The sequence below is a fragment of the Mus caroli genome, chromosome 17, assembly GCF_900094665.2.
Source record: "Mus caroli chromosome 17, CAROLI_EIJ_v1.1, whole genome shotgun sequence".
NCBI classification, from domain to species: domain Eukaryota; kingdom Metazoa; phylum Chordata; class Mammalia; order Rodentia; family Muridae; genus Mus; species Mus caroli.
Window position 1 is genome coordinate 31,990,537 of NC_034586.1, and position 11,243 is coordinate 32,001,779.

At 43.6% G+C, this 11,243-nt stretch overlaps 1 protein-coding gene and 1 pseudogene across 2 annotated transcripts in view; both read left to right on the forward strand.

Annotated features, from left to right (window-relative positions):
* The first annotated feature begins 5,591 nt into the window (after nucleotides 1–5,591).
* On the forward strand, nucleotides 5,592–6,032 carry LOC115029739 (annotated as a pseudogene).
* Nucleotides 6,033–10,085: 4,053 nt separating this feature from the next.
* Nucleotides 10,086–11,243, forward strand: part of LOC110312424 (H-2 class I histocompatibility antigen, D-B alpha chain-like) — a 4,749-nt gene continuing 3,591 nt past the window's right edge. For both annotated transcript variants that reach the window (XM_029471125.1, XM_021185998.2), the window contains exons 1-3: nucleotides 10,086–10,164; nucleotides 10,379–10,648; nucleotides 10,837–11,112. In XM_029471125.1, the coding sequence (XP_029326985.1) occupies nucleotides 10,101–10,164; nucleotides 10,379–10,648; nucleotides 10,837–11,112 (610 nt within the window). In that variant the 5' untranslated portion in view covers nucleotides 10,086–10,100. The remainder of the gene's footprint in view (nucleotides 10,165–10,378; nucleotides 10,649–10,836; nucleotides 11,113–11,243) is intronic.

The window sequence follows — 11,243 nt, forward strand, 5'->3', positions numbered from 1 at the left end:
TATCTCCACTCTCATTAGAATGGGTGGCCTATTGCTTCTATATAAAAGAAAAGGGGGAGATGTGGGGAGCCGCCCTCACATTCGCCATTACAAGATGGCGCATACACCCTGTGTTCTAAGTAGTAAACAAGCAAGCTGCGCATGTGCCGGGGTAGTTTTCCACTCCATGTGCTCTGCCTTCCCCGTGACGACGACAACTCCGGTCAATGGGCCGCAGCCAATCAGGGAGTGACACGTCCGAGGCGGAGGACAATCCTCCATAAAAGGGACGGGGTTTCACCATTCTCTCTCTCTTCTCCTCTGCCTCCTGAAGAAGTAAGCAATAAAGCTTTTGCTGCAGAAGATTCCGGTTGTCCTGAGCATGTTCTTGCCGGTGGGGACAAAAGCTCGGGATAAGGAGTCAGTTGGCCAAGTGGTATTGCCCACCTCCATCTTGTCTCTTCTGCCCTATACAGACATAAGTGGCAAATGGTCTTTATATGGTCTCAATTAAACATTAAAGCTGAATTTAGGGATTAGAGCATGGGTCTCTACATCTCTAAACTCACACATGCTTGTTAAAGGAAATTCCAAAATCTCTGTCTCACATCAGAAAAACCACTTCTGTATGGGACAGAGAAAAACAAAAACTAAGCAATTGTTCTATTGTCACCAATCTCATAATCTTTTGATTTTCATTTATTTTTCTTAAATATAGGTATTATTACAAGTTCTATGAAAACATTGTGGATGCAGAAATTCTCTCTCATCATACCAGTAGTTATACAGGTTAGGAACTAATTCTAAAAATTACCTTCATCTTGTTTCCTGTGTGTGTTCTCAGATTTCAGTCTAAAGCAAGTAACTAGAAACAAAGTTTGTAGACCTCCAATGTACTTAGGAGATTGTGGCTCTCAAACTTTCTGAGCTGTGCTGACTACAGCATTTAAAATGTTAGGTTTTCTAGCAAACAGTGGACATCTTTGGGTTGACTGCTATATTCCACATAGACAGGATTGCCATTAAGCTGGCAAACACCACTCAAAGATCAGCCTTAGACTATAAACTGCTCAGGATATTCAAATTCCTGAGTTCATAGGAAACTGACATGAACATTGTATAGAACTCTGAACTCAAAAATACTGAATCCTAAGACTGCCAAATATAACCAAGCTGGACATTGTGGGAAGCTTGGCAGAAGTAGCTTCGTTATTGAAAACAGTTTTTACTGTGTTACACTTAAAATCTTTTTTTTATATATATATATATAGACAAGAAAGAAGAGGGGGATATAGGAATTTTATAGGAATAATAGGAAATGGGTAAATTATTCAAACTGTTCTTATATACAACTTTTTATATTGAGTCAAAATTATTGTATATTGTTATAAAATTATATTAGCTTACCTTGGCTTATATCTTTGTATATTGAAACAAAGGTTGTATTTTATTACACTGGTATAGATCTTTGTATATTGATACAGATTATGGTTATATTTCCTTACATTGGTAAACATGTTTGTGTATTGATACAAAATTAAGTTTATATTTGCTCACATGGGCTTAGAATTTTGTATACTGATAGAAAATTAAGATTATATTTGCTTACATTGGTATAGATCCTTGTATATTGATAGAAAATTGACGTTCATTTGATTGCATTAATATAGATCTTTGTATATTGATTCAAATTAATGTTATAATTGGTTACATAGGTATAGATCCCTGTATATTGATACAAAGTAAGGTTATATTTTGGTTACAACATACTATGTATCACCCTCAGAGTATTAAGATACCTATGTAATTCTTTAAAATGCAATGCGAATTTCTAGTCCTTTTGAAAGCTCTTATTACAAACTGTTTAAGAAAAATTTTAAAATGTAAGTTAATAGTTAATTAAACTTTTATTTGTTTGGTTTTGTTAGGTACTAGTCCTCAAAAACCTCAGACATCTGCAAAATATGGCATTTACAGATGTTTTATTAATTCAACTTTTTTACAGTGAGATGTGTCAACTCCTGGCAGCATCCCCATACTACTTCAAGGAAGATGCTGAGCACTGAAGAACCTCCTTATGGAGTTTGCTTCAAATGTGGCAAGCTGCCACTGGGCAAGAAACTGCCCTTGCCTCAACTGCAGACAGAACACTGTGCAAACTGGGCAAAGAAAGAACAGGAAGTCAAATACTGAACTCTGCCAGGACTCCATAGAGATGAAGTCCCTCATGATTCCTGCTTCAAAGAACAATCTGTCAGATGTTCTGGGCCAGTAGCCTGAAGACATGGGTGTTCCAAAGTTGCAGAGGGACCCTGGGTTCAGGGAGCCAGCAGTCTCTGTCACTTCTATAGTTCTAGTAGCTGCTTGTTCTGCACTTCCTGTCTATGTTGATAAGATCCATTCTTCTCAGGTCTCTGATGGGGTTCATAATTAGATAGTTATACTCTCACAGTTAAGACCAAGGATTTAAGAAATTGTTTTAAGGTTTAAGAAGAGATTTTTATGTTGATAAATATGATAGAAAGTGATTTAAGTACAGACCGTTGGACTCAGCAAGATTAGATAGATAATGGAATACTTTCTCCAAGGTTGTGGACTGGACATTGTGAATGTAATTCTTAGAAGATAGTAGCATATAGTTTACTGATGTTAGAGAGACAGTTATGATTCAGACAAAAGGGGGAAATGTGGCAAGATATTAGGTCTTATTGTGTAGCCCAAGATTCTGAACTTGGAACAGGAAAATCCAGTGTCTGCTTGTGGAGTTGCACACCCCTAACAGACACCTTTAAGCCAAGAGCTTTCTGTTAATTGAAAACAGGTTGTTGTGGTGTGGCTCAGCCCTTACACACAGCCTTTTCCCCAAAAGCTTTCTGTAAACAATATTATTTAAACCCAACCATAGGTCAAGAGGCAGAACATGCAACCAGTTGACAGGGTGAACATAGGAAACACAGGAAGTAGAAAGGAGGGAGATTGAGTTGGAGGGAATTGAAGACAGTGTGGAGAAGAAGGAGCCTTCAGAGACCTTGGTGGAGTAGACAGGACTTTTCTCTGCCTCACTGAGCCAGCAGGTTTTCACCCCAGCATGTGGCCCATTTGTCTTCATTGGTAAAATTGAATGATAGGGATTTTGTTTCTAAAAACCACAGACTATGAAAACAGATGGTTTAAGATATGAACCATGTGTCTCTCCTCCATTTTGGCTGATGACCTCATCAAAATCTAAGATGCCATATGACTGGCAGCCATCTTTACTAAGCTTAAAGACTACATCCCATGTGAGTTTATCACCACCTTCAGGTGACCATTTGTTACAAAACAATGACCGTAAAACTTTTTTGTCCTAATGAGTTTTCTGTATATCGTAGTATCTCTTCGTAGATTAAGAAATATTTCTGATCGGCATAAATTTTTGTATGAAGATAAAAATCTAAGGATATAGTTTGTATAACATATTAAATATGTGATTATTCTTAGGTTTAGAATATAGTATATGTGATGATAAAAATTTAAGGTTATAAAGATCTACTTATATTAGCAGTAGCTGATATAAGATGTAAGTCTATCCTCCTGGGTCTTTGCTAAGTGCTCAGCACATGGGTGCTGTAAAATATAGATAAGTACAACACACGATTGAGGAATAAGGTCTGAATTTTATTCTAAAATCTTATGTTATGAGCATGTGAGCATTATATACATTCATATATAGGTTATTGTGTCAGATCCCTGGAACTAAAATTACAGACCATTGTGAGCTGAAGTGTGGTTGCTGGGATTTGAACCTGGATCCCCTGGAAGAGCCACTGGTGCTCTTCACCTCTGAGCTATCTCACCAGCAAGTATATTTGATAAGTAAGATATACTGATTACTAAGTTCTATATTTCTTTTTTTTTTTTTAAGATTTATTTATTTATTATATGTAAGTACACTGTAGCTGTCTTCAGACACTCCAGAAGAGGGCACCAGATCTTGTTACGGATGGTTGTGAGCCACCATGTGGTTGCTGGGATTTGAACTCTGGACCTTCGGAAGAGCAGTCGAGTGCTCTTACCCACTGAGCCACCTCACCAGCCCAGTTCTATATTTCTAAGGCCTACTCAGCTTCACAGTGATGTTCATGTAGCTTTGTTGTCCTTGCTCACCTTGCTAAGCTTTAGCTATTTAGAGAAACTGAGTCATACAAAATCTGTGGTGTTGTGTAATGGTAAACTATAAAAACTACCAGTCTCCTATGGACTAAAGTTTAAGGCATTTATGGTTAATTTAGATGATAAAGGAATTTCAACTCAACTTACTAAGGCTCAAACTTAACAGAGATAAATTTACAAAATCTTAATCTTATGTAAGTTACTGACTCACTGTAAACTGTGGAGGACAATTAACACAGGCAAGTTAAAATCAGGAACAAGGTTTATTAGCCTCCTGTATGTGTTTCCTAAGTTAAGCCTAAAACAAGTTACTAGAAACAAGGAAAGTTTGTTCAGTGTAGCTATCCTTAGCAGCTAACAGTCCTCAAAACTTTTCAGAGATCTGCTGAATATGGCATTTAAAATGATGGAAAAGCTTACTATGACAGACAGAGACCCTCAGCTACTAGAGACAACCCCAGGTCTTCACAGGTGATGATGGGCTAGAGAAGAATTCCATCTTGATTTTGCTTTAAATGTGACAAAGCCAGACCTACTGGGTGAAATCTGCCTTTCACCAGGATCCTGTAGAAACTGTGGACAACTGGGGAGTTGATTGTCTTGCTTTGCTTAGACAAAGTAGGCTGATTCCCCAGGGTCCTCCTCCAATGGAGAGTCTTTGGACCTTCTGGACCAGGCAGGGAAGAGTGATACTACCCTGGGTCCTCTGTCCCCAATTCAATCCAGACTACCACAGTGGAGCCTTCAGTGGTTGTCTAGGTAACGGACACATCTGCCTTTTTTGTTGTTGTTGTTTTGTTTTGTTTTGTTTTGTTTTTGTTTTACAAGACAGCATTTCTCTGTGTAGCCCTGGCTGTCCTGGGACTCACTCTGTAGACCAGGCTGGCCTTGAACTCAGAGACCTGCCTGCCTCTGCCCCGGCCACATCTGTCATTTTAAATAGATTTGGAAGCTGCTTGGTCTGTACTTCCTGTTTTCTCAGGAGAGATTCATCCTTCTCAGATCTCTGATGGTGTGGACTAGGGAGAGCTTTGTCAGTTTCTCAGGGAGCAACAGCACAGGCTTCAGGTGCTTCTCAGTTCTCTGCATGTGTAAAAATCATGGACACTTTCCTAGAGTTGCTACTGGGTCTAGACAGTGATCACATTGTTAACAGATTCTAAGAAGAGAAAAACTCCCACCAAAGATCTCAATGTAACTTTTTACTATTCGTTTATGTAAAGGAAGTTGTTTTACAATGACTGCTCTCAGGAACCAACCACCTGTGTCTTGTGGTGAATAATTGGATGGAAAAAACTGTAAAGTGTATGTAACTTCAAGGATATGAAAGGTTAAGTGCGTTGCAACGATCTTAAAAGTGGGCTTTGAGATCTGTGAATGTGGCTTATAAAGGCTATAAAAAGTATTTTAATTGCAACTTATAAAAGGTCTAAGGAGCCTCCTTCCTTTCTGCCACTGGCATGTCATCCAGACTGAGGAAGACCTGGAAACTCCGGGGCCACCTGAGGCACGGCCATGGAAGCATCAGGAAAACACCTCGAGCAACCAGGAGACCACAAGAACGCTGGAGGCATGCATCACCTCAGGATGAACTTCCACAAATGTCACCCAGGTTACTCAGGGAATGTTGGTGGCATTACCACCTGAAGAGGAACCAGAGCTTCTGCCCAACTGTCAACCTGGATAGATTGTGGATGTTGGTCATCGAGCAGACATGGTTCAATGCAGCTAAAACCAAGCCTGGAGCTGCTCCCATCACTGTTGTGCGATCAGGCTACCACAGAGTTCTGGAGAAGGGAAAGCTCCCAATGCAACCTGTCATCGTGAGGGCCACATTCTTCAGCAGAAGAGCCGAAGGGAACATTATGGGTGTTGGAGGTGTCTGTGTTCTGGTGCCTTAAAAGTCAGTCCAGAGGTTAATTAAATGCTAACATTTTCAAAAATAAAAATAAAAAATAAAAAGGTCTAAGGAAGTGATTAAAGGTGTGTAAATGCAATTTGTACAGGTATAAGAAAGTGATTAAAGGTGTATGTAAAAATGAAAGATGCTTCAGATTGCTTCCCTCTCTATGGTATTGTTATATTAAGACCTAAAAGTTCAGAGTTTTAACATTAACCAATGAAGTTCTGATCAGCTATTGATCTAGTTATGACAAACCATGATTGCTATTATCACAGTCACAAGCTCAAAATTATGAATTTCCTATGGTTGTCTTCTAAGTATAGACTTAAAAATGCTTCTCACTGAGCTAAAAACATCTGTCTAATCTGTATGCACGCAGTGTTCTGGATAGAGGTAGGAATGTTCATGCTTTTACCTCCAAACCCATTTTCGGGCTCCCAAGCTTTTACTATGACTCAAAGGCTTGAGTCTGCTGCCTTCTCTACAGTGTGAAGTTCAGTACAGATTACACAGTGGTGTGTTCACATGTCTAAACTTTATCTCATTTTGTAAACTTAAAAAATTCTTTTAAGCTTCCAAGAATCTACTTGAATCCACCTCTCATGATCAAATGAACTCCAGATAAGAACTGTCAATCAACAGCCTGTTTCATCTCCTGCCTGTTCAACTTAGTCCCAAGGGTGGGGTTTTCCTCTCCTTTTCTGTGGTCTTGGGATGCTGCAGTTAATCTCCACCCAAATATGCCCCAGCAATGAAAACACAACACAATTAATATGATACATGCAATGCACCTATATCAGGCAGATCTACCGATATACTACTGTTTTCCACATCAATGAGACCCCTTAGAACTTGGTTTCTCCAGGCNATGTGCTTCTGCTCTGCTTTTCTTCTTGTTCCTCTCCCTATTTTCTCCTTCTTCTCTCTCTCACCTTCTGCTCCACCTACCTTTTATCTGCCCAATCATCAGCTCTCCTTTATCTTACAAATTAACGTGGGAAGCAGGTTTACAAGAAATCACCTGAGTGCTGGCTCATTCCTTGTTGGCAGCCACTCACAGGAGAACAGAAATATCAAATATAATTAGCCCCAGGGCTATCCACAACATTGGGATGCCCTACCCCCAACTAATGTGCCTAAAAGTTTAAAACGTTCACCTAAGAAAAAATATTNCCCTAGCCTCCTTAACTTTACCTTCTGATCCTTNTATATACAGATATGCTTCAGTAAAATGCTAGCTNCAGGTGTTTCCTCAAACTCTGCATGCCAGACAGCTTCAAAGCACCTGCCCCATGATGGTTCAACTGAAAGACATATCTGGGTTACAGAGCAGAGAGAGTGAGACATGGCAAAGGCTGACAAGGGTCATCATGAAAGAGAAATGAAAACCTACATTCCCCCCATCCCAATGGGGAGACCAAAAAAAAGTTCAAGAACCCCAATGCACCCAGGAAGCCTCCTTCGGCCTTCTTCTTGTTCTGCTCTGAGTACTGCCCCAAAACCAAAGGCGAGCATCCTGGCTTATCCATTGGTGATGATGTAAAGAAACTAGGAGAGATGAGGAACAGCACTGCCGTGGATGACAATCAGCCCTATGAGAAGAAGGCTGCCAAGCTGAAGGAGAAGTACAAGAAGGATATTGCTGCCTACAGAGCTAAAGGAAAACCCGATGCAGCAAAAAATGGGTGGTCAAGGCTGAAGAGAGCAAGAAAAAGGATGAGCAGGATGAGGAGGATGAGGAAGAGGAGGAAGATGAAGAAGACGATGACGAATAAGTTGTTTCTAGCGCAGTTTGTTTCTTGTCTATAAAGCATTTAAGCCTCCTGTACACATCTCACTCCTTTTAAAGAAAACAACTTGAAATGTAAGGCTGTGTAGGATTTGTTTTTAAACTGCACAGTGTCTTTTTTTTTTTGTATAGTTAACACATACTGAATGTGTCTGTAGATAGCCCTGTACAGGTGGTATTTTTAATAGTCACTAACCTTGCCTGGTACAGTCTGGGGTTGTAAATTGGCATGGAAATTTAAAGCAGGTTTTGAAAGAACCTAGTGGGGAAACCCCCACTCAATTTCCATTCGGCATGTACCCAAGAATCACAAACAGATGACAATCTTGATGTAAAAGCATGAGGTAGTTTAATGACGGAGCTCCGGGGCCGACATATATCTATCTCCCACAGGAGACAGAGGTGTCGACCACATGGTGGAGCCATAATGGCGGAGCTCCGGGTCGAAATGTATCTCACGCAGGAGACAGTGGTTTTGGAGGCTTGGAAGCTAGGGACTTTTATAGAAAAGGGGTGGGGCTGGGGGAGGAATTGGTGCGGTTTCACATGATTGGTCCATTTAAACATCAACAGACTGTCAGAAGGGCGGGAGATATGGAGGCACCAGGCCAGTCAGGACATGTAAAGACGGGCCTGCCCAGGCATGTCCTGGCCTGTTCTGCTATGTTCTCAGCCCCAGGTTTCAAAGCTCACAAACAACGCTTTGGGCTATTTGACATAAATTACATGAATCACAGGTCTCAAGTTTTATTTCCTTTCAGTTCTTGTTGGTGCACAGCACAAATTAGTTATATATGGGGACAGTAGTTTGGTTTTTGTTTTTTCTTTTGGTTTTATTTTTGTTTGTTTGTTTTTTTCATTTTCAGTAGTCTCTCATGCAGCTTATATGAAGATAATTGTTCTGTTAACTGAATACCACTCTGTAATTGCAAAAAACAAAAACAAAACAAAACAACCAAACAAACAAAAAACCCCAAAACTGTGGCAGTTTGGTTAACATTCTGAATGCTTCTAAGAGTGAATACAATGTCTTTTTATTAAAAAAAAAAAAAAAAAAAAAGACACGTCTGCATTCCCAGCTGCAGATGGTCCTGCAGAGCCTGCACAGTGAGGGAACAACATGCTTTTTTTGAGCCTACCCAGCATCCCAGCTTTCTTGGGTCCCCAAAGATGTTGACACCCNGACAACAGGAAGCAGTCTAAAGACCACAGTAACCCTATTTATGCCTCACCAGTCACCCCTTCCTATTTTCTCACCTTATATAATAAATAAGTGGAAGGGATGTCTGTCAACCAACAACCACCCACATTCCAGAACCAGCCTGCTTTCAGCCTCTCAGTNCCAGAAGCCACATCATCACCAGCCACCAAATGTGACACATTTCTACTGTGGNCACAAGTTGTGTACCCTTATCCAGCTCAGGTCTCCACAGCTGCCTCTTTTTGTCTTCTATCCTCACTTCCCATCCCTGTAAACCTCTCACATGAAGTCTGCTGTGGTGTGTGATCTTTGCAAAACCCCATGGTTCTCTGATCCATGCAAGAACTCTAACAAGCCCCACAGGGTCAGCCCTGAATGTTTCCCCAGCTGGGCAGGTGTCTGTTGGAGCAGGACCTGAAGCTGCATGAAGTCTGAGCAAGAAGGCTGCTTGTGGACGTTGTACATCGTGGTGCGCACTAGGCTCCGCACCACGATGTACAACGTCCACAAGCAGGAACTCGGTTCTCTTGTCCCAGGTAACCCTGCTGTTTAATGAAAGGGTCATTTAAAATTATTATTAATAATCAATAAGGAAGGGCTCAGCCAAAGGAGGTGGTTTTGGCTGGTGATCATGGATTGTATAAGAAAGCAGGCTGAGCAAGCTACAAAGCTATTAGCACTGGTCCTCATGGTCTCTGCTTCAGTTCCTACTTCAATGATAGACTGTGATGTGGAAGTGTAAACTGAAATAAACCCTCTCTTCCTCAAGTTGCTGTTGGTCATGGGTCTTATCACAGCAATGGAAACCCTCACTAAGACACAGGTGCACAAGGGCCTCACTCTGCCCCCTGCAGACACCACCCTCTCCTGCAGCTCAGCTCCTGTCCCTCCCTTGCCCTAGAGCAGCACCACTTTATAGCTCCTGGGGATCTGATGTCCTCTCTGAACCCTGAGGTAGCAGGAATTATCTGACAGGACTCATCTCCATTGGGTGACAGGATCCTGGGGAACCAAGCAGTTCCTCCGCAGGCACTGGTTATAAAGTCCAAGCAGCCAGTGGGACTCAGGCGGGGGTGATGTTTCCGAGCATGCTGCTCCTGCTGCTGGCGGCCGCCCTGGCCCTGAAGGAGACCGGAGCCGGTGAGTGCAGGGTCGGGAGAGAAACAGAACTTTCCAAACAGTCTGCGGGGAGGGGCGGGCGCGGCACCGGGAAGCCGCGTGCCCGCGTCGCCCACCAGACCCTCCGTCTCTTCTCCACCCGCGTCCCGAGCCCCGCTCCCTGCTCCCTTCCTGGCCCCCGCACCCGGCCAGGGTCCCGGGAGGAGATCGGGGTCTCACCGCGCGCCGCCCCCAGGCTCACACTCGATGCGGTATTACCACACTGCCTTGTCCCGGCCCGGCCTCGGGGAGCCCCGGTTCATCTCTGTCGGCTACGTGGACGACACGCAGTTCCTGCGCTTCGACAGCGACACGAAGAATCCGAGATACGAGCCTCGAGTGTCGTGGATGGAGCAGGAGGGGCCGGAGTATTGGGAGCGGGAGACACAGAAAGCCAAGGGCAATGAGCAGAGATTCCGAGTGAGCCTGAGGACCGCGCTGAGCTACTACAACCAGAGCGCGGGCGGTGAGTGAACCCCGGGTCGGAGGTTACGACTCCTCCTCGTCCCCACACCAGGGCTGGAGACTTCACAGGTCCCAAGTCCCAAGCTCAGAAGCAGAACCGCCCAGAGACTTGTTTCCTTTTCCGTTTGGAGGAGTCTGCGGGAGGGCGGGGCGGGGCGGAAGGGCAGGGCTGACTGCTGGGTCCCGCAGGCTCTCACACCTTCCAGTGGTTGTCTGGCTGTGACGTGGGGTCGGACGGGAGCCTCCTCCGCGGGTATCTGCAGTTCGCCTACGACGGCCGCGATTACATCGCCCTGAATGAAGATCTGAAAACGTGGACAGCAGCGGACACGGCGGCGCTGAAAACCCGAAGCAAGTGGGAGAAGGATGGAGCTGCAGAGATGTACAGGGCCTACCTGGAGGGCGAGTGCATGGAGAGGCTCCGCAGATACCTGGAGCGCGGGAATGCGACGCTGCTGCGCACAGGTGCAGGGGCCGCGGGCAGCTCCTCCCTCTGCCCTCGGGCTGGGGCTCAGTCCTGGGGAAGAAGAAACCCTCAGCTGGGGTGATGCCCCTGTCTCAGAGGGGAGACAGTGTCCCTGGGTCTCCTGATCCCT